General features: G+C 46.9%; 1 protein-coding gene across 1 annotated transcript in view; it reads right to left on the reverse strand.

Moving 5' to 3' along the window:
- Nucleotides 1-23,723, reverse strand: part of LOC119140646 (SET-binding protein-like) — a 289,437-nt gene extending 265,714 nt beyond the window's left edge. The window contains exons 1-2 of the mRNA XM_037372143.1: nucleotides 23,524-23,723; nucleotides 6,661-7,321 (exon numbers count right to left, since the gene is read on the reverse strand). Of these exons, the coding sequence (XP_037228040.1) occupies nucleotides 6,661-7,152 (492 nt within the window). The 5' untranslated portion in view covers nucleotides 7,153-7,321; nucleotides 23,524-23,723. The remainder of the gene's footprint in view (nucleotides 1-6,660; nucleotides 7,322-23,523) is intronic.
- Nucleotides 23,724-24,054: the final 331 nt, after the last annotated feature.

Consider the following 24,054-nt stretch of genomic DNA (forward strand, 5'->3'; position numbering starts at 1 on the left):
GGACTGACACCCCTGTGCATCCCAAAACCTCTGCAAATGAAGATACAGCCGGTAGAGGTTTGCAGCTCTGGGTACACATGCCAGCACACCATGTCTGCAGCACATCTCTGTTAGCCTGGAGGCCACAGTGCTTTCAAAACACAATCAGCGTGCACTGACTTGGTCAAGCCTTTATGAGGCTGCCAGGAGCAGCATCTGTCCCCTCCTGGGGTCCAGCAGTGGGGACATCAGGACCTCCAGCTGGACCCCCCAGCTTCCCTGCACTGGTCCAGTTGCTTCCCTGAAGCATCTCCTCAGCTCCAAACCAGCGCTGGGGACATTTTGTCATGGTTTAAAAAGAGGCATAGCACAAGCAAACAAGGAAATGTCACAGAGGGCCATCGAAACTCAGCCGTGGGAGTGACTGCTGCAAAATAAAACCTGTCCTCGACACAGACGGCCTCCACAAGCCCTGGTCATATGGCAGCTAATCAAATACAGCAAGTCTTCCTCATTTGGCACTCCGCAATAAGCAGTAAAAACCTGCTTAGATTTCCCCAGCCCAGCCCTTCACTGCCAGACATTTGCTTCTTTAAGGAATTCTTAACTACATGAAGAAAAAAAAGAAAAAAGAAAAAAAAAAGAAGAAAAAAAAATAGTCACAGCTCTTTGGGAGCAGACAGTGAGGGATGGAGGGATGGGCATCAGCTGGCTCAGGCAGAGCACTGAGCTGGAAAAGAAACTCTGCCTTATGCCTGTTGCAAGATATCCATGATGCAATGCAAGGCAGACACTGCTCCAGCAGGCGTTGGAGAAGGAAGGGTAAGAGCCCTTCCTGCTCTTTGCAGCAAAGATTGAACCACTTTCAGGAGGGACCAGACTCCTCCAGGTGACTACATGGGGGCCCAAGAGGACTCAGCTCCCCATCTGGGCACCTCAGGTGCCTTCAAGGACCAAGATGAAGCTGGGCCTGAGCAGTTCTCAGCTCACAGCAAACTGGTTTCTTCAGCTCTGAGGTTTTTACAAATAAATTCCTTCCTGCTCTCATTTTGGGGGGAGCCTGAGGTAGTTGTGGTGGGAGGGCACCAAACTGCAGCTGTTTCATTTATACCTTCAACAATGCTGTAGAAATAAAAGCTAGCCAAAAAGAAACCCGGGATGAATATCAAAGAGCCGAGCTTGTGTAGCTTTGCACCCAGTTTGTGTAGAGAGACTGTAAAAATGCCAGGAGCCTTGTGCCTGTTAGAACAGCTCTGAACTGGTCTCTCAGCTGCTCAAAAAACAGTTGCACCTTAAATGCAACTAGGAGAAGATTTCCCCACTGTGCTGGTACTTCTGGGGCTTCACCACTCTGCCACAACCTGGGCAGAGGCTGAGATCTACCCTGCTGACATTAGCTTCAGGTACCTGCCACTAGCATCATTTAGAGCAGCCTCAAGGCTTTGCTAAGCAAGAGTGGCAAACCAGCACAGAAACAGGTCCAGGCAGAAGGGGCTATGGAGGCTCCATCCTTTGGGGGGGGGGGGGGGGGGGGGGGGGGGGGAATAAGTAAAGAAAAAGAAGCTGTAAATTAAAACCTGCCACTTCAAGCAAGTACCACCACAAATGAGCAAGTGCCACTTTCTTGCTAAGCCACACACAGCACAGGGAGCAAGCACTTCTGTAAACTCCCCGAGCCACATTTGGGATCACAAGAGGAAGAGCTGACTCAGAGGACATCTCACACGGGGATGCCCTTAGCAAAGAGGAATAAGCATGCACTATGAGCAATTGGATGATCATGCACACAAATCACTGGGGAGAGGAGTCCGGCACAGCGGTAACCCAGCAAGAGCTGTGGATGCACATGAGAACCTGAAGGGAAAGTGCAATATGCAGTCAGCGATGCAAAGAAGGGGGAAGGAGGCGGGGGAAACGTTCATGATATTCTGGAGGAAGGAGGGGTGCAAAGGGGAAAACATGCAAATGAGGGAGTCCTCAAGGAAAGGAGAACCACAAGAGAAAGTTGGGGAGGGGCAGGGGAAAGAAAGACTGAATTCAATTTCAGGGGAAAAAGTGCTAGAACCGCTTCCTGCAGATAAACAGCAAATACCTACAGGAACACAAAGGGAAAAAAAAAAATTGTTGCAAGAAAATCCAAGGATAGAGTTTCCTCTGACTGCACACAAGGAAGTTTTACTTCCAATTGACTTGCTGCTACTTATCTCTCAGCAATAAAACACATTCACCCATCCCAAGCTCTCAAAAAAACCCAGTGCAACAATAATTAAAAAAAAAAAATGAGTTTACATCCTCCAAAGCAGGACATTATGCATATGATGGAAGCTCCAAAGAAACTTTGTCAGGCTGTGCTTGAAGAAAGAAGGGGGCGGAAAATGAACTGTTTGCAGACACAAGAAAATAGACAGAGCAGCAAAAGCAGGGAGGGTTAAAAAAAAGAAAATAAATAAAACAAAAGCAGGGAAATACTGTTCATCTGGGGCTTGCTAAATGGTATATGACAGGCAAGGAATGCCGATTGATTACTTCGTTGCATGTGGTACCACACTTTCAGTGCCCTTCCAGACTGACAGCATGTTTCCTTATCCAAAGGGAAAGGCACCTTTCTTTAGTGATGCTGAGGACACTGGACTTGAGCAACTCTGCCGTAGGTGGGTGAGCAGTGGCTGCAGGGCTAGCCAGTATTCCAGCAGGACATCCTTTGGGCTCCTGGCTTTTTTCTTCCCTCCCTCTTCAATCAGACTAAATAAAATGGAGCCATTGGCAGGTTTGGAAGCAGCAAGGGTTCAGCCCACTCCATCCCCAGGCACCGAAGGGTTGAAATAAGAGCAAACGCTTACAGAACATTTGTGCACTTTCCAATTACCACAGAAGTGGCTGCATGGACAGCCCAAGCTGCAATTCACCTTCCGAGCAGCTCTGGGAAAGGGGTTAGGAAACTACCTTCACTCTTATTTTCAAGAAGAGGAAGCTGCCATGAAATTACTTGGCATGGCCACAACTTAAAGGAACCCCAAAAGTTGTTGGGTTGCAGCCAAGCACACAAGCCAGCAGAGCAGAGGTTCCCAGTGCTGATGCTCTCTCACCCCCTGCCTCCCTTCCCACTCCGGGCATCAGCAACCGCACCCAGCAAGATCCTCTCCTGGATTGCCTTCCCTCCCCTTCAACATTATATCATATCCCTGGGGCAATAGCTCACATGGAAAAGCAACATGAGGAAAGTATTTCTTGTATGTTTACATCTTTTAATATAGCATAGCAGCTGGAATCAAAGGCAACAAACCCAGGTCTGGGCACATGAGCAGCGTGGCTCTCCGCAGAGCCCCCTCCTAATCACCGCTGCTCCCTGGACCACAGCTTTAGAAGTCGGGCACTAGCCCCTATTGCCTAATTAGCAGAGCCATGGAAGGCTTAGAAAAAGACATATCTTCTTGCTTCCTAAGTGGCCACTGAATAAATGCTATATCACCAGTTCACAGCCCCTTTCTACATTGCTGGCATTACCAGTCCTTTGTGTAATGACATGCTGTTACTTAAATTGCTTCCATTTTCATTACTTGCCCTCTGTGCTGTGTGTATTGAAACTCCTGCAAGAATGCTGAAGTGGTATTTCAAAGCACTGGGGACTACTGGAGATGGAGCTAAAATTATTATGCAACAAACTTAAGTGATTTTACAAGTCCTGATAGAGTTTGCTCCTCCTCAGGGGGAAAAATAAATTCAGGTGCTACTCCATGAGGGGCTCCCACTCACCAGAGACAGAAGCATGGCACTGCAGCTCAGGTTGTGCTGAGCTCTCCATCCTTACATACGGGTCTGTAGGGCCTGCATATACGCCCTGCATCTGTAAGTGAGGTGGTAAACTCAAAGAATTATGCTGCTCCCATGCACAAGGGAAATGCGTACATTGGGCTAAACTCTCCTGGCAAAAATCCACGAAGGACAGTGGAGTGATGCCAACTGAAGAATGGCCCCGCTGGTTTAAATGCATTGTTCCCTGCTCCTACTGCCGGTAGCTGCTTTTCTGGAGTTTGGGCTGATTAAAGCAACAGACTATCAAACAGCTTAACTCTGAAATATCAAAACTGCCAGAATCATTTAAATTTGACAACTGCATATTTTCTTTTAAACTACTAACACAGCTCTCAATGGCTCTGCAAGTACATGCAGAAGGTACCTGCATGCTCCTCTTTCCTAGGGAAACCCACAGGTGCATCTGAGAGCTTCAGCTCCTTTCAAGTTTCAACTTGCTGTTTCCTCCTATCTTCCCCCCCAAAAAAATCTCTTGAAGTGCCATGAGGCACATTCACCGGCCATGAAAGCAATCATGCTGCCAGCACTGGAACCCTTCTCCCACCAATTTCCAACGTCCCTCTCCTGCAGTGCCTTTCATCACCCATTGATACAAGATGTTCACAGCCAGGGCCTGATCCTGCAACCCACAAGCTCAGAAGCAGTCACGTGCAAAATCCCTTCGGCTGCAGGGATGCAGGTTATTTACCATCCTGGGGATGCAGGCTGCAGGTCTCCAGGCATCAAACCCCTGGAGTCTTCCAGATCCCTGCTGGGGACTTCTCTGCCCCAGCCCTGGCTCAGCAGCTGCTGCGCACAGCCCTTGGATGTTATGCTAATGGATGTGCCAGTGCAGCAGCCCTCTCCCCATCTGCTCAGAGCATCCACCTGCTGGGTTGCTTTTCTTTTTCTTTTTTTGTTTTGTTTTAATGGCCAGATTAGGCCAGTGCTGTCCCAAAGCGCTTGCAGCCTGTGCATGGGGTGTGAACACAGCACCAGCCAGCTCAGACCTCACAGCACAAGTGCAAGCTGGATGCAACCGCATTTGGGCCACGTTCTACTTCCTTCAAACTCCTTATCTTTCTGCAATTAAAGTCTCACCCTGAGCATAACCACACTACACAAGGTGCCTTTTTTTGTTGTTTTCAGGGTTATACTTTTTTTGCACCTAGTTTCCTTATAGTTAGCTTTATTTATTTAACCTTTTTGGATGGCCATGTGAAGGAACAAACATGCCTTCCATACCCGAGGGGGTGATAAATAGAAATGAAAGCTCTGATTTCTAAGCAGTCATATTCTCCACGATCCGTGCACAGCAGACAGTGGTTTGCAAGTCTTCTTTTCTCCCTGCAGGGCCACAGAGAGGTTGCTTGTGACACCTTTGCTGTCACTGAGCATGGTCTCACACAACCACTAGTTCCCTTGAGACCTCTGCAAGCATTCAGGGAGGAAAGGGAAGTGGAAATAAGACATTGCTGGGTGCTAAGACAGCCCATCCCTCTCAATAGGTGGGAAAAATCTCTTCTCAGTGTATTATAGGGCCAAGCCTCTGCTGTGCCAAGAAGAGCTATTTTTTTCATGCACGTGGAGTGTGCCATTTAGCAGGATTCTAAGAAAAACATCCCCTTGATTTTGGTTTGTTTTCTTTTTCCAAGTTCAGCTTCTAAGAGAAGTACTCTCAGAGTGAGCAGTGTTAATCACCCTGGACTCTGCCTTTTGGCAATTAGCCTCCTCAAGGTTTCAAGTAGCCCTTTGAGCATCCATCAAGTGTATAAGGTATGGGAGAAGCAGGGACCTTCCACACAGTGAGGGATCCAAGCTGCATAGGCAGGAAAGCCAAGCCATGCCACAAGCTCTAACCAGTGGACACCTACATCCCAGATGAATTTGTCCAGGTTTGAGATACTCATGAGTCTTTCATAAAATCTGAGTTTCTGTTTGAACTCATCATGATGCCCATGTATTACTAAAGAGGCAGAAGTGAAGTATTTGTACTGTGATAAAGTCTTAACCTGACCAAAGCTCCTTTGTCCAACGCCTAGGACAGAAAAAGCCACTACACCCAAAATAACAGGAGTAGTCACCAGGTGTCCCTCCCCTGACCAGTGCTGCTTAAAACACACTAAATTTCTTTTAAGACTAAGTATAGGAGACATTACTGGGAAAAAAAAAAAATCAAGCCAACAGCAAAACAAGAGTGCTCATGAAAACAGCTCATACAAAGAAAGGATTTTCTTTCTTTTCCCCTCCCTCTTCTTCTCCTTGACTAAATGAAAAAATAAGATCAATTTTTACTGAAACTTAAAGTACCAAAAATTTATCTCCAGAATGATATTTCAAGACAATTATATGCATCTGGAAGAAAATAAGACTTATAATGGAAGTATTTTCTGAAGCATAACTATAGAGTTGCTAGGCACAATGCTGTAATCAAGAATAATGGAGCCCTTCTCCCAGTATACAGGAATGGATTTTATTGTTTGCCATGCACATACCTGTATTTTGAAAATGTAGTGGAAAGCTTTAACTGCCAAAAGGCTCGAGTATTAGCGCTCAGACACAATGCAGTTTAGAAGTGGGCTCCTTCATTTATTGCTCATGTAATGATTAATCTTAAAATCTCAATTACACACAAAAATAGAAGAGGTCCGGCTGAACTTTTGATCCCTTCCAAATTGGTTCATCTGAAGGACAGTTCAGGACCATCCCCACAGTGTACATGGCAGTGCAGGATGGTACCACTCTGTATTAGCTCCACCGCAGCCAAGCCAGGCTTTGCAAACCTTGCAAAGGTTACGTCTTGGGCACAAACCGTTTGAGTAGGTTTAATCCTACCCTCTCCCTCTGCTTTCAGGAGAAAATGGAAATACAGGAAAGAACAGGACTTACCTTCTTTCTGGAGTGTGATCTGTCCTCCTCTTTAGCTGCTTTGCTATTTTTCCCAGCTCTGGAAAGCTTCTGCTCCCCAGACTGCTTGATGGTGATTTTGATCTCAGGAGGGCAAATATAGTTCTCCAAGCTCTTTGGGGGCTTCTTAGCTCTCTTGGTGGTCTGGATCTTTAGTTTTAAACTCCCCTCCGTGAAGTTAGCCTCCTTGATGGAAAATTCCTGCTCCTCCAGGCCATCTCCTGCCACCCATTTCTCGCTGTCTGCGTTGGAAGTGGAATCCACGTCTCTCCCAGAACCCAGCTCATCCTCTTCCTCAGGCTCCAGCCTCTCACCACTCACTGGGATCCCTTTCCCTGAGCCCGCCGCAGGCAGCATCGTGTCCCCAGTGCAGATGGAGGCAGGCGGAGGCTTCGCGGAGGTGACGGCAGCTGGCAGAAAGTCTGCCTCACCCCCCCTTTGCCGGGAGCTGCCCAAAGTCTCCCTGGACTCCATAGCAATACCACAGTGCCCTGGAGTTTTATCAGAGGGAAGGGGAGTGCGGGAGGGGATGAGGAGAGCAAAGGTAGGTACAATCCCAGGGAATGAATGGTAACTTTCCGCCAAATTCAATGTCCCAATTGCCCAGAAGCTGCAAGGAGCTCAGAAGAGACCAAATCTGCCACTGTCAGAAGAAAGAAGAAAAAAAGGAAGTTAGCATGCACACACATATCAAATGCAAGTGTGGAGATAGCTGAAACAGGGCACCCTTGGGCTTCCCCTCCAGCATCTCAAGTCCCTTCCTTATAGGAAAATGGGAACCAAGGCTGGCCAGTATTTCTGAGGGCTGGATCTGGGATTGCTAAGCAAGGAACGATAACCTCATGCATTGCTAAATTGATGAAAATGGATATATAAGTAAACAAAAAAACCCACCCAAAATTGGCATATAAATGCAAACACCATCAACTCTGGACTTGGGAAATAAGCGAGGGGGCAACCAGTTCTCCATACTCATGAACCTCCTCGATATTTCAAAGTGCTTGCTGTCACAGGGGGGTTTAGAGGGAAAGAAAAAATAGAGGCAGACACTTGCCTCAGGTTAAACAATAACCCAGTGATCAGAGCACAGAAAACATGGTGTTGCCCTGTGAGTCAGGCAGAGGAGTTTCAAACTCCTTATTTCCCCACTTCCCAGGTGAGAGAGAGATGCCCTCAGCTACCAGCTATTCAGAGGGGACACGATGGAACTCTGCTTCAGATTAATTATTCATCACACACTGGGCCAGGCACACACTGTCTGCAGCCCAAGATGCTCCCTGGCATGCTGGAAATGCAGGAGGATCCACCTGGGTCTCTTGCAGGGCATATCAGGAACCCAAGTATTGAGGGCAATGGAGGAAAGCCGAACTCGGTGCTTTCCAGAGTTCCACATGCCCTTGGGTACCATTCCTCTGTAGCAAAGGCTTGGGTTGACTGAAGCAAAGCCTGTGCTCTCATCCTTTCAGGCGTCAACTTTCTTTAAAACATTTCAGAGCGAACTCTTTGAGATGGAAGCACTTGTATTCAGGACCTTACAAAGTCTTGGCCAAAGTTAACAGGAAAAACTGTGAATGTTCAACTGAAGCAAAAGATATATGGCATTTGTCTTAGCCTTTCTATGTCATTGGGTCATACATTTGGTTAAAAAAAATTACACACAGGGCATTTTTAAAGGCATTGAGGTGCTTTCATATGCCCTCCCTAAAATCCCCCATATAGCTACTGCTCCCCCCCTCCCACCATGGTAAGCCAGTTTAGGCTACAAAATTAGCAGAAGGGTATCTCAGAGAGAAACAAAGATATTTTCTGCTACTTTAGCAAAATCAGCTCTCTGGGGGTCAGAGGAGTATCACTTTTGGCATACAGAAAAGGAAACAAGACGACATTGCCAGAAGTAGGTGCAAGGGTGCAGACCTACTCTTTCAGCAGTAGCTCCCTGCTAGATTAGCTCTGCTACCCTGCCAAACCCCACCCCTCGACCAACTGCAAGATCTGAGCACAGCCTGGGATTTCCCAGGTCATTCTTAGCAGCAATAAACTATAAAGGAGAAACAAAAATGATCTTGCTACCTGTCACCAAATCATAACAGCATTATCAGTGTAACTACTCTAAAGCACAGGTCACCAAGAAAGATCACATCCTTGTACCCCTGGCTTCTTTCTGCTTTTTAAAAATACGTTACATGAGCTTAAAATTCAAAGAGAAGTAATAACAAACACCTTTTACTAGTTATATAGCCACATTTCCACTGGAGTATGGCCATGGGTCACTTGTCTGACCCTGACACATATGACTAATGGAGAGTCCTAAGCATCCTAGAGCTCCATGAAATCATTTGGGTGACCTCCACCCAGACCCCAGCAAACACAAATTCAAATAAAGTTCCCATAAATAGCACAAGCTGACAGCCCAAGCAGGGAAGGAAAAAAGAAAAAAAAGAAAAAAAAAGCAGCACTCTCATGGAGCCTGAACTGCCATCTGGCCTAAGAGGTGGTGGCTTCAGTAGCTCATAGCAGATAGAGGTACACCATAAAAACATTTATACTTAAGTAGCACATCTTTTGGCAATAGGGAGGAGACTCAATCCCCAGAGCTGCTGCCACTGGTCTCATTTAAGGTGATGCTGAAGAACTAACAAACCCAAGGTCTCCTGCACCCCTGCCTTGACTCACCCTCTGATCAGCAAACCTCTCCATTCCACCACCCATGAAACAAGGATCACACTTACCTCACTCAAACCCATTGCTAGGTGGGTTAGTTAATGCCCTTACATAGTTTTGAACCCAAGTGTTTACTATGTGGTAGTCATTAATTACTAACAAAATTAGTACGTTAAAGCCACCCAGTTGCAAGGGAGCTGCTCTGCCTAATTGACCAACCTTGCACCTTGCCTCTCCTTTGTGCCTATGGAGGTGATGTGAGTCAGGATTACCTTCCTCTTCCAACCGATCCAATAAAAATAAAAAATAATGAAAAAAAAAAAAAAAAGCCCGTCCTATTTGTTTGCCATTTCTCATTGTTAATCTCCTAGGAGAGGGACGCAATGTACACACACTCCAGGGCTGCAACACAAACACAAGGTGGTAAAAGCTCAGCGTTGCAGCATTCCAGGGAGTTACTGCTCTGGTATGCACGCATGTACAATGGGCACTCTGTGCTGGCCTCCGCCCACAGGCTTTTAACCTCTCTCGCTGCTGGTAAAAAAAGAGAAGGCTTCTGGCAGACACCAATCTAGCTCAGCAGGCTGAGTCTGCAGCCACCAAGGGCGCGGGGAAGGGACCGCAGCCACCAGCACAATGAACCAACCGTTTGAGACCCTTGCATTGAATGGGATAAATGAACGAAAAAATAGTTGAATGAATAAAACTCATGGCTCCGATCTGGGAAGGGTCTTTCAGGTTTTGAGGCATCGGGTAATGTTTTATGGAGGATGAATAAAAAGCCAGGTTTCTGCTCCAAAGGCTGATTGCTGGTCTTGGACCCAAGCTCTTGGGTCATGATGCTCAAACACTCATCCCCACTTGGCTGTGTGCCTCCGTGTCAGTAGAAACAAACAACAGATGAATAAAGTCATTGCATTACACCAGTGTCAGGTGAGTTCATGCTAAATCCACCTTAAAATCCCACTTAAAACTATTGGCCTCCTGTTCTGCTGAGAGCCTGCAGATGGTGATATCACCAGACCCGAAGGTAGCAACAAACCCCCCTGCTGCTCAAACACCAGGCAGAATTAACTGGGTCATTGTTTTAGGTATCTCCTCACTCTCCTCCAGGGTTAATAGTTAGATGACTTGGGTGCAGGGACATTATACTTGTCTTTTTTGTTCGGGCAAGCTACCTGTGCTTTGAGTAATTAGGAAACCTCACTTGAGGCTTCTGAACGTGTAACCTCTTTTGGAAACCTCCTCATCTCCCCTCTCCAGACAGCCAGGAGCAGAAGCGCTGGAGGGACAGTGATCAAGACTTGGTTTTTTCCTCCAGCAGCTCTTCTGCCTTAGCTGGCAATATGCATCTCTGGAAATCTAGGGAGGAAACAAATTTTCCAGGAGACCTATAGCTCTATTTTAAACCCCCAAGAGATGGGGGCTGTCTAGACTTTTAAGTGCTCACCCAAACTGCCCTTCCAGGCCTCGAAGCTCACCAGCATCAAGATCTGTTCAATAAGCCACTACAGAGGTGTTTTACCATCCAAATTAAGCTCCCAGAGGAAAGTGTTATCACTAGTAAGCTTCCTGCAGTCAAGTTAAATTTGAGGATAATTCACAGATGAATGACAACAAATTTCACAGAAGTTGGCATTAGCTCTTAGTTAGAGAGAGATTCACACTTCCTCTGATAAGTACTGAGAAATAATCAAATGCCTGTGTGCTCAGCCTTGCTATGGATGCTCTGGTGTTTCTTATCAGCTCTGCTGGGCACCTCAAACACACTTCTGGAGGCAAAGGCCTGAAGGACAAGACCTTCCTTTGGGTCATACTAGATGTATGTATACAGAACCCATTAAGGGTTCTGAGTATGCTCCCTTCTCCTGCCTCAGGCAACTACTCATGCTTGCAAGTATTCAGATGCCAGGGCTATAAAGTGATTAAACTGAAAACTTGCTGAGGACAAAAACAGACATGTGAGCCCACGGTAAGGGGGAGAAATCCACCTATTTAGGATTCTCCAGGAAATGGAAGTGGGCATAATACTTGGCATGGTTTTCGCCCTAAGCGCAGGGGCAACCACATTAGTAACAAGCAGATGATGAGACAAGTGCAAGCAAGCCAGGTTCGGCTGCCTAGCATTTGTGCTGCTCCTGATTTGCTCAAGCACCAGGAGCAACAGCAGAGAGCTCGGAGCAGTATTAAAAGATGCTGCCCAAATCCTATAGTACACTACTCCCAACCATGGCTGTAGCTACTGAGACTGCTTTTGTTTTACCCAGAGTCCAAAATGCCTTAAGATGAAAAAGAGAAAAAAAATATCTATTGAACGCCATCAAGTAAGGGGAAACTGAGGCACGAGTCTGAGAGTGTGACAGTGAACTTCACAGTGGAGCCCACATCTTCTTGAACCCCACCTCTATCATGTTGCCTTTGGATCTCACATTCTTTCATGTGACATAGTTAAATCTCCAATCTCTTCAAAATATCAGAAATCCTGGAAGCCTCTTTACACTTCATCTTTTTCAAACCATTCACCACAAAGCACTGGAGACTGTACAGCAACATTTAATGATGAGATATCACCTTTCACTCCAAAGACTCCTGGGTTGCTTCCTTGATTATACAAGCCACTGCTGAAATGCAGCTGCCTCTGGGGCACAGGCCAATGGACATTACACCACATTACACCCCAGGTCAGAAACCTGCTTTTATGAGAAGTGTCAGTGAAACTTCAGAATCCATCATGGGACACAAAAACCCAACAGCCTGGCATGCAGCAAGCTGCACTTGAACTCAGTTAACCCACATTAGGAATACAAAAAGAAAAAAAAAAAGATTAAAAAAAAGCCCAACCTATTTCTTCATTATTTGCAAAAAAACCTAAGAATTTCAAGCGTGGTTGTGGTTGTGGTCTGAGCACTGCCAGATCACCAGCAGCACAAGTTTGATGCAGATCAGGGACAGGCATCTGATCAGGCTTCAGTTGGATGGACCAGAGCACCCAAGATGAGGGTTAAGCCTTTCTTCATGCCAACTTAAAAGGCAGTTCCAGCAGATGAGTAAAGTTTATGAGCCATAAAGCCAGTGTGGTGCTGACAAGTGACATAGTATGATGCAATACAAAGTCTGCTGGGATAAAATTAAGTCACTTCAAATTTTTTTTGAACAAATTTGAACCAGGAGAATGAGTTTATACTGGATCAGTATCATGCACCAATAGCGTATTTAATCTCCCTCTCGGAGCCCTGGAGCTAAATTTATCGCATCTTCAGACCACAGCCTTAGTTACTTCCTATGGCCATGGTACTCTGAAAGAATAGCCCAGCCTTGGCAGGGAGCTGGAAAAATGACTGTGACAGCTATCTTTCCATCCACACTATAGATCCCATAGGAAACACCCTCTCCCTTTCACCCGCCTTGTGTCAATCAGGACAGAAACAAGGCAGAAGGACTTCTCTTTCAAGCAAAACAAAATGAACATCATCTCTTAATAAAGAATTGGAGATGGTCTGATGATATCCAAATCCCAACCAGGCACAACCCTGAGCATCCTTCCCTAGGTGATCCTGCCACTGGATGATCTCTGGAGGTCCTTCTAACCCCAGCCATTCTGTGCTTCTGGGATATATTATTTGGCCTCTATCTCCAGTGCTGGACAAATCAGTCTCTCTACTGCATGACAATTTTAAACACACTGCTAAAATTCTCATCTATAAGATATACCTAGATATAGACACACATAAAATAGATATGAGTATACCACAGATACAGTATGAGATCCTCAGCTGCTAAGAATAATTGTGAGTGGAACAACCATATGTGAATGCCTGTAATCCACAGATTACCTATAAAAATAACTAAGGCATGTGATTCATTAATAGGGTGAATTAGAAGAGGAAAGGTGATTCCTCTCCCCATTGTCCCCCTGCCTCCAACACTGCTTTTGTTCCAGTCCTTCCTCCTCTGTCTCTGATTTTGCATGGGTTATGTGAGGAATTTCTCCAAGGAAAGGATGCAAGCTCTCCCAGGTGTGGTCTATCCAGATGAAAACAAGGAGCAAGGATTAATGGCAGTTACCAGAACAACAGCAGAAATGTAATTTTCACTTGTTTCCATCAGATTTCCCTGAGTCCAAGTGCTACCAGCCCTCTGCACCTCCAGCACCGTGACTGAGTAACACTGACTGATGGCTCTGTCTCGCTGTGCAAAGGAAGCCAGGAAAAGCCACACTAGAGGGGAAAAGACCAGATAAACCAAAGATCTCTCACAGCCAGGTGAGGCTGCAAGCATCCCTCCCCCCCCCCAAGATAAAAAGACAGAAATAAATGAGAGCCCAAGTATATCCGTAATTATGGAGGCATGTAAGTGTGCACATTACACACATGTGTATCTGTCTTCTCAACATAGAGACATTAAGAGTAGATTATGGAATCATATTTGACTCCATAATTAGGTTTGAGACTCCATAATTAGATCAGATAGTCACCTTTCTATGCAAGTAACTAACTATCATACAGCGCTGAAGGGAGGATTAAACAACTGACATGGCCATAAATCACAAGGCCCATAAAAGCAATACTGCCCAAGGTACAGCTGTGGCAACAGCCAGCGTAGCAAAGCACCCATCTGCAGTAGGAGGAGAGATGCCCATCAGGCTGCCCAAGGACTTTTACAAGCTCCTGCCTGAGAACAGTGCCAAGGTTTTATAAATCTGCTCGCTCACAACCTAAAGCTGTATCTAGGTGTTGGGGAAGCAGGTACGGTCATCAGACCTATAAACACCTCCTCATGCTCATTTCTGGTCTCTAAAGGACCAGCTTCCCCTCGCTTGTGCCCTCCGAGGCCAACACCGCTGCAGGACTGCTCTAAAGCTGGTCTCGGTTCACTGGATTTACACCTCGGAATCAAGGAATAGTGTTTGATCCTAATGACATCAGGAGTTGGCATGTCATTTTTACCCATCGCCTTTGTGAAGATTAGTCCTCCGGGATGCTAGAAAGCAGGATGAGATGCCAGCTGTGCTCTTTACAACACAAAAAGCCAAGCCAGGAGATTTGCCTGTGTAAGGTCAACACCAGGTTGCTGAGCTCCCAGGCAAAGCATCATCGCTCTTGGTGGGATGTTTAATCAAAGGTGATTCCTGAGATGATCCAACAGAATACCCCGAGCACAATGCTGGGTGCAGCAGTGTGTGCCACTACAAGGATAAAACTTATTCCACTAACTCCAGCCATAAATCTCCTGGGGGGAAAGTGTCAACGTCCATGAGAAGGGGACCGCAAATGCTTACTCCATTCTAGGCAGCTCTTGCCAACCATACCATCCTGGAGGCAGCCACTCCAGGCTACAAATGGAAAGGTTTATGGGTATTTAAGGAAAGGTTGTTGGCACAGAGCTCAGCCACAGAAAGCAAACCCCTGCACAATTCCATCATCTGTGTCACCAAACTTTCCTAGATTGACTGCTTTTGGAGAGTTGCCGTCAGATACAGTAGCCTCCTCCAAACACCATCACGGTGGGGCAATAATCTCTTCTTCTCCCTCTGATCAAACATTTCCCTCTGATAAGGACCCTGAAATGTGTGGGAAATGATTTCTCTACGGAAATCATTAGCGAGAGGTTTGTTTTTATTTACTGCTGCTGCCACAGGACTTCTTCTTCCTTTTATTTTCCCTCCTCCATTATTTCATATTTGCTTGCACAAGTGCCAAATATACCAGCTTTCCCTCCCTTCAGGAAAAGCAAAGAAATAAATAAAATAAAACAACACATCTGAACATCTGATAGGGAATGAAGCAGGTCTTGGCTCTGCATCCATACCTCAGAGCCATAAGTGATGGCACAAGGAGGACCAAAAAGGCTTCGGTCCAGGATCTATCCTGTGCCCAGTCTAGAGGCTGTACAAACAGCACATCCCATGTTACTCAATTCTGCACACTTCAGATGAGGCTAGGAATAAGAAAGGTTGGATTTTGTCCATGCAGGCTTGCCCTGTGTACTTCCATGCTGAGTAAGCAGCGGTGTCTTTTTCAGTGCTGTGTAACATCCCAAGCATTCCCAGCATCAAGGACTGTGGGAAAACAGGGCATATAATGGGCATGCAAGAAGAAGAGCAACAATTTGGGGTATTTAGAGAACAGTGTTGAGACTTTGCCTTGCAGAAGGTATCACTCTCTCAGCTTTGAGGGAAGAGAGGTTGTCCGGGTCAGGCAAGACAAGAAATGCCCTTAAAGCCTCATGGACTGCAGAAGAAAAGGCAGCAGGCAAAAGCAGCACAGGACACAAGTGGACACGGCTGGAGACACGCATGGCAAAGAGCAGCCCATGGTGCAGGAACAGTGATGTCAAGAGGTATAAATGTTAGTCAGGAGCATGCTGGTGGGAAGGCCAGAGGGCAGGAATAAAGGCAAGATAACCGGCAGATGCTCTGGGCAAAGGAAAGGAGGAGCTTTGCCTCTAATGAGGATGAAGAGGAATCGGTTACAGAAGTTCTGGGAGAAGTTGAGTCAGATGGGAGATAAGAGTCTGCTGAGTACCTGCACACCCCAACGGCCTCTCCAGTTCAACTACTTCACTGAGCTCTTTGTGCAGCATTGCACACATCAGACTCCCTCCCAGGTGGCACATAGGATCGGGAGCACCACATTCACAACTCACATCCCTATTCCAGCAGGACCAGGGCTTTGGGTTGTTATTCCCTTTTAACTCCACTGACTTCAGGAGGATGTTAAAGGTTGGGATGGGGTCAGAATTTGGGGGAAACCAAGGTCCAGTCAGTCATGGGTGCCCCCTCTCTCCATATGATGAGACATATGGGTCTCTCTTTCCTAGTCTGAGCACTTCACTTAGGTCCCAACCAAGCAAAGTTTGGTCTGTGGGCTCCGATGGGTCAAGAGACCCCTGAACTGAGGCATCCATACCAGCACTCCCCAGCTGGAGATGGATGCAAGTTTGAATAGAGTCCTAGTTCCTACCTAGGGCCATGCTGCAGCTTATTGTTATTTTAATTATTGCTCACACTATTTTTTTCAGAGGTTTTCCTTAAGGGCCCTGGGAGGTCTGTTCACTGAGCTAATCCTGAAGAAAATGTTCTGGCCTGAAAGCCACCCTTAAAAAGCAGCATGTTTTAAGAGCAGATGTGTCTTCAACTCTGATAAAAGCAGGACTTATGTTTCTGTAACTACTTCCTATGACACAGAACTGGGATCTAATTTAACCAGCACCTATAGCAAATGTTATTTATGACACTTATCCAGCAGGATTTGTAGGGACAGTGCCTCTCTCTTTAAGACTGAAAGATCTCCATCAACTTTAGGATGCCTACAGTGACACTTTGAATTTGTCATGGCATCAGAAACCATGACCTCCATATTTTTTTGTCCCACTCACACCCCAAAAGCAGACAGAGGCTTTCAACAAGCCCTATGTTTATATCCATTTATCAGCTCAAAGTCCAGCAGGTTAGACTGCTGCCCAGTTTAAAAGTATGTGGTTAGGATAATTCAAAAGGGAAAACTGTTTCCTCTTCTTCCTCCACTCTCACTTTTTTCTGAATAAATTTGAGAAGAAAAAAAAAGAAAAAAAAAAAGGAACAACTGACAGTTGGAGAGAATTTACTCAGCCTTTCGGGAAGAAAATTGTCATCCAGCAACAGAAAGCATGACATTTTTCAGCCCATTAGGTGGAGGTTTATGGAAGTTACAAGGATGTGAATATATGGGTTAATATTTTAAACTGTTTTTCAACTGCGGGAACAATGGGCATGTATAATAACACTTTTCTCAGATGCCTGCTATAATACTTTACATCTATACAATCCCGTTTGAACACTTACTAAACTCCCCCAGTTAAGCTTCATGTCTCTGATCCCTTCTGAAAAAGAACTGAAGAGTTCAGCAGAGAATTATTCCCCTGTGCAGAATTCTGTTGAATCCCTGCTATAGAGCTCCTCCATAGGAAGGCTTTAGGGAAAAAAAAAAAAAAAAGAAAGAAAGAAAGAAAGAAAGAAAGAAAAAGAAAAAAATACAGGAAGGATTTCCTTGTCTAGCAAACTAATAGGATTTTGGAGAAGTTTCGGTGGAAACCCCATTGCATTCTCCAAAGCCAAAAATGTATCAAGACTCAAGGAGAGGTAGGCATGGATCACAGCATTGCTCCAGAATCCACTGGGTCTGGAAACACACAGGGAAGTTAGGCCGGTGTCCAAGCCTTAGAAATCACATCAGTAGGATATTCAGGATATGTGGATTCATATGGAGGAAAGACATGCCTGTAACACCTTGCAGCTTGACCTCTGGTTTGCGTATCATCATTTTCTCCCTTCCGTCTTAATACCAACTTCTTCATCTGCTAAAATACCAGGACAGGAACAGAATGATTCATTGCATACATATATCTCAGTTTTAAAGGTTAAGGCTAACAAAAATTTCAAAGTAACATAAAACCTCAGGCATCTGATCTTTAACCCATCTCTAATTTTGAGGTATTTGAGTCCTGGGTTACCCCACACTTGCCTACCACACATTCTTCTGAACAGCTTTCCCAAGCACTATTACTGGAGATACCGTGCTACAGTAGAGGAAACTTTGCTCTCATCTCTGCCACATTCATAGAGCCCTTAACTGCCCAGGACTGCAGACCAACCCTTATGGAAGCAGAAATCCACTCCTTCAGAGGCAGTGAGGAGCTAGGTAAGTCAACCCACAACAGCATTTAGCCACCATCCCAGCACCCCACTCTGCCAGGCATTTGCATCCCAATATACCATGTGCTGCAGCACCAAGCCTTGGGCCACGCTGTGCTCTGATATTCACCAGGGCAGGTCAGAGCCTTGACACCACCTTCTGACCTCGCATTTGCATGGAAATTGGTGTCCTCCTGCATGGCTTTTCCACACATTGAGCTTGCTTTCAAAAAAATGCATCAGACTCACCAGCCCTACATAGAGAAAGCAACTCAGGCTCATCTTTATTATCTGTACAACTACTTTTTTCCCTGCAAGAGCCCTGTGCTGGATGGACATGTATATGAGCCCCACCACTATCCCCACTCATAAGTAAGAGTAAACCTGACCCTGGGATCTGTGAGCAGCACCAGTGACCGTATGCCCAGAGCACTTCTCTGGCTGCCTTTCCTGCTTTGTCACCCATGCTTTAGCCCCATCACTTTCCCCTTCATATCCAAAGTCAAAAGGTCATCGTCACACACCAGCAATGGCACATGGTGTTTGGAGGACAGCCAGCCCAGCAAATATCATAGAGACACAGAAGCTCGCAAAGATCCCCAGCTAGACTTGGAAGTAGACTAGAGCCATAAAGATCATAATCAAGCCCAGATCAAACTCTCCCAGTCCTCAGTGTTTGAGGTCCAGAGCTTCAATGTGGCCTTTTGGAGACAGAAGTGACTGACCTGAGAACTCTTCAGTATTTTCCGGTTCATAAAAGACAACAAAAGCCTAAATGAAATAATGTCAGAAGATTGCTTTTCATATCCAACTGCCCCACCGCTTGGATAAAAGCTCATCATTGTGTTTGGACGATCTGTGCTGCAAAGTAAATCCAACTCCAAAGGGGCAAAATAGCCCCTAACTCTGCTCCCTCTCAAGAGCTGATAAACAGACATTACCATTCCCTGCTTCCTTCACACATTTCCTCAGCTCTGAAAGACAAGCTGCATTACTCTCTGACTGCTTTTATTCAAGTTAGGAAATTATTTTGCCTTCTTTTATGGTTTGCTCCACCTATTTAGCCCCCTTGCTTTGCTCTTTCTACGACCAGCTAAACGTGAATGCAGAATCCAGGTGCCTGTTGGGGAGCCGCACTTGTTCGCTGCATCCAGCAGATCTCTAAGTAGGTCCAAAGACTCAGTGAACTTCTGAAGCCACGTCAAGTGAAGCCTTTATGTTGGGAAAAGGAGAAAGAAGCTGTCTCTAAAGCTTGGAGTGCACCTCAGAAGCAACTGTGCTAACACAGGCTTGAAACCTGATTTCACGCCCTTATCAGAAGGCAAAGCAGTCCTAACCTCGAAAGTTTGGAAATGGTTTTCAGATCTGACAGTACCCCCAGGCTAAAACCTGGAGTTGAGGGCTTTTAAAGCCCATCTTTAATCAAGATGACAATTTCCTAAAAGGATGACTCATTTTATTTCCTCAACAGTAATAACTGGAAAGGAAACTTTTTTTTTTTTTTAACAAGTTGGAAAGAGAATGTAACAAGAACAGAACCTATAATAGCAGCAAAACCAGTCCCGATAGAAACCACAAGTCCGGCAGCAAAACACTGGGAACCTTCTCCACTAAAGTTCTCCCACAGACTCTGGCCTTTCCAGCTAGGCTTTGGACTAGCTCTGAACCTTGGATTGCTGCTGCCCTAAGAGTGCCTGGACTTCCCAGCAGCAAGGCTAGATCTTGCCGTGGATTTCATCTGACCATCTTTTTTTTTTGTAGGCACAGATTTGCTGCTCTTGTCTCATCATCAAATGCATGCTTAGTCGCAGCCCTTCCACACTCAAAACCCTGTGTGCCTACATGTTAAGGCTGGCAAAAAAGACATGCTGGATTTTCTGAACATGGCTTAAATCCTGTTCAGTTGGCCTTACTGCAGGCCATGCATCATGTAGCACATTTTGGCAGTTATTAATGCTGTCTTTCAACATCATCGCAGACTCACAGATAACAGATACTCCAGAGATGGGTAGTTAACGGGGAGCAAGAAAAAATGCCTAGGCATATGGTTAAACAAATCAGTCATCAATTCACTGGGACAGCTTTCATTTCCATCACAGCAATCTGTTGGATCCCAGAACTGTTTTTATGTGGTTCATTAGACAATAGCCTTTCTTGCTACTAGTTGGGTCAAGAGTCAAAATTGCTGTGTAATTGCAAGTCTCAAAGCACAAGGCAAGAGTTTTTCAGTCCTGGAGGGTGTTTTCCAAAGGGGAAAGAAAACAGAAGGGAAAGATTATGTGTGAGCAATTGAGCCCTACTGAGAGGGCAAAAAAAGTTACTGAAACTGGGATTAGCCAAATCTTGTAACGGAAAACAAGAGTCCTGTTGATGAGCTGGCACTCTGCACCTAAGAGATGTACATGCTGGGGAAAAGGAGCTCAAAAGATGGGTTGAAACAGAGCAGAAGAGGAGGTTAGGCAGCATCTGAAGCCAAAAAACCCGATGGTTGGACCTTTTCAAGCATTTATCTCCTTGAGTTGATTAAGCACATGGCAATAGCAGTTGTTAAAAAAAGAACAGTTCCCAACTTAATCAAAGTACATTATTGGAAATGATACTGATCAACCTCAGTAGAGAAACAGTAAATAACCTGTCAAGCTAAATAGTTCAGTTATGATTATTATTAATAATAAATCATGGCCACTGTTTCTTTTGTTTGCCAACAACTAGCATAGTTTATGGCTCTGCACAAACCTAACACACCATTTTATTACATTTTGGAGAGTGCATCCTCCTAAAATGAGAATGTGTTAATAATCTATGCTGGGCTTTTTGGCAGGAATCAAAGAGCTCAAACAACTTGAAATAACATCAGCAAAAAAATATTTATTCCCCATTCCTAGTTGCAGAGAAAACAGAGGTTTTCTTGGCTCAGTTACTTCTCAATAGATTTCTGGTTTCTATTAAAAGTTTGAGCCTGAGAAGTTAAAAAAAAAAAAAAGTAAGAGATGGAAGAGAATTCTCCATTCACTGAGCGTTCCTGCTTCCCCTCCTCCCTGCTTTTACATAACCCTTCTGAGCTAAAAGCAGAGACTAAAGTACAACTTCATTATTTGGAGAGGGGTGTGTGTGTCTCCTTTCAGCTCAAAAACTAAACGAAGGTGAAAAAAGGTTCTCTTTGGAGTGGAAGGAGCTGCCAAATGAGGGGAGTAATCCCAGCACAGACCAAGGAAGCGCAGAAAGGTGTGCGTGAAGCAGCCGCTTGCACATTTTTCCCTGATAGGCATTTTTTCTCCTGTCTATGATAAAAAAAGAAGGTCCTAGACACTTGTTTCCTCAGGTCCGCACTATCGCTGGCTAACTATAGCCGGCTGATGATATCACTCCTGTAGCCTGAGCCAAGGGAAGTCCTAACTGCAGGGGCTGTGGGATCAATAATTGTTCCCATTTGGGTCCATCATATTCAGCAGGGGATTGGATTTGCCAGCAGTCCTTTCCCCCTGAAATTCTCCTGTCAATATGCAGAGGCTCCCATTACTTTCCCTGACAGCAGAGGACTAGCAGGCTCAGCGCTTTGCTGGCCTCGCACATCCTTTGCTCTGTGACAGATGGACATAGGAGGCAGCACGGCGGGTGTCGTCCCCCCCGCCCCGTTCGACCACCTCGGACCCACGCCTAATGAAACACCTCTGCTTGCGGGGGGAGCAGCACTGCCCGCTGCTCCCCTTTGCCACCCGCCCGTATCCTCCCCGTTCGCTCGGAGCGGACCCCTCCCAGTGCCGGCTGGCCCTGCTCACGGCAGCCGCCGGCCCACAGCCCCAAGCCCGGGGCGGGGGGGGGCATGGAGGGTGTGGTCCAGCATCCTCCCCATGCACACCCCCCACATCCTCTTCCCCTGCAGGGAAGCTCCTTGCACCTCCCCCTGCAAACCCTCCCGGGGATGGGGTGGGGGGCGCACGGAGGGGGAGGGGGTGTCCCCCCTGGTGGGTGGGTGTGTGTCCCCGTAGGCGACCGCTCCCCGGTGGTGAAGTGGCCTTTTAGCACCAGGCGTCAGGCCCGAGATTATCAGTGCTGTTTAATTTGAAGCGGAAACGAATCGGAAATCCTTTTCTCAACTGCCTTTTTAGACACACACACACAGGCAGGGGCGGGCAGCGCAGGGGACCGCCGGTGCCCGGTGTGATGCACGCACTCACACTCACACACCGGCAAACAAGGGCGGGAGGGGGATCCGTGTGTCGTCGTCCCCCGTCGCCTCGCTGGAGGGACCCGATTTCCCAGTGCCCAGCCGGCGAGGAAGGAGTGAGTGTGAGTGTGAGTGTGAGTGTGAGTGTGAGCGCCCGTGCCCGGAGGTGGGCAGGGAGCCTCGCGCCAGGGTTGGAGTTGACAATAGCCGCCCGCGGCTGCAAGCTGCGTTTTGCGCCCCCCCCCCCCAAAAAAAAAACCAAAAAAAAAAGAAACCACCCCCCAAAAAAACCCGCAAACCAAAACTAAACAACACCCCCAACGCCCCTCCGCAATAATATCAGCGATATAAGAACCGCCCAAAGCTGAACTTCTACCAGGGGGTGGGGGGCAGAGGGGCCACCGGGGTCCCGGGGGCGACAATCACCGGCTTATTAATAACCATTATCAACACGCCTCCACCGAGCAGGGGGGCCGGGGGGGGGGGGGCGCCGCATTGCTAATTACTCCCCCTCTTTCTCCCCCCATAGCCCCCCCTTCCCTTTTTAGTCCCTCAAATTGCCGCTTTGGGGGGCTGCGTGTCCTTTTCAATGTCAAAAGGAGCGCGGGGCCGCGGCGGCCGCCCCGGGACAGCCGGACCCCCCGGACCCCCCCGGACCCTCGGGACAGCCGGGCTCCCCCGCCCCCCCAGCGCCGAGCACCGCTGCGGACCCCGCGCACTCACAGACACACTCATACTCACACACGCAGATCCCCATAAGGTTACAACGTTGCTCTCTAGCTCCACTTAACCTGCAATTTACGAAGCGGGGGGGGGAGTGTCTCCCCCCCCTCTACACGCACACACATCGCTGCCCCCAGCCCCCGGCACCGTCAGAGAAACATATATAGGATACCAAAGGGGGAGGGAGGGGGGGTAAAGGAGGTAAATACATTATGAAAACTCCTCAAAAAATTGCATCCCCTTTCCAGCAGCTCGGTCGTACCCGCCCCCCCCCCCCAGCCACACACATACACCACCACCACCACCCAGTCACAAACCACAAAGCATGGAGAGGGAAGGGGTCGGAGGGGGAGAGGACTCGCATGCATTGCACAGCAGAGAAATACCCCCCTTCCAAAAAAAAAAAAAAAAAGGCTTTTTCGCGCCATTGCAAAGTCACAACACGAAAAAAAGGAGACGACATTAACTTTTGCATGCGGAGGGGAAAAAAGGGGGGGGTGGGAGGGAAAAGAGAGAGGGGTAAGACCCTCCTGCAATCCGGATCATCAAGACAGACCTTTCCTCGATGTCTCAGGGTTGCGGGGTTTTTTTTGTTGCTTCCCCGCCCCCCCCCTTTACTAACCCATATCCCCAAAACGGCAAGCGGGGGCTTCTTAGCAGCTTCCTCCTCTTCTTCTTTCTTCCTCCTTCTCCCTCGGACTTCCCCCTTTCTTGTCTCTTCTCCTTTTAGATCCCGGTTTCAATCCCTCGCCACAGCCCCCAAAGGTGCTTTTGCTTGTGTTGCGGCAAACCCATGGCGGTGTTCATCTGTCAGATTAGGAGAGCGCACGGCCGCGCAGCACACGCAGAGCGGAGAGGGAGGGAGGGCGGGAGGAGGGAAGGCACCCGGGGAGAGGGAGATGGACGGACAGACAGACAGCTCGATAGATAAATGATAGCTAGATAGATAAATAGAGCCAGATAGAGCGAGAAAAAATGGCGTCTTGGAAGTCGGATTCCCGGAGTAAATCAAATTAACACACAGCACCCAGAACAGTCCCGGCTAATTTTAGCAGGATCCAAAATAAAATGAAAAGGAAAAGGGGTGTGGGAAGGGGGAGGGGGGGGAGGGGGAGAAAGGAGAAGGGGGGGAAAAAGGGGGGAAGAGGAAAAA

The sequence above is a fragment of the Falco rusticolus genome, chromosome W (assembly GCF_015220075.1).
Source record: "Falco rusticolus isolate bFalRus1 chromosome W, bFalRus1.pri, whole genome shotgun sequence".
Taxonomy (NCBI): Eukaryota; Metazoa; Chordata; class Aves; order Falconiformes; family Falconidae; genus Falco; species Falco rusticolus.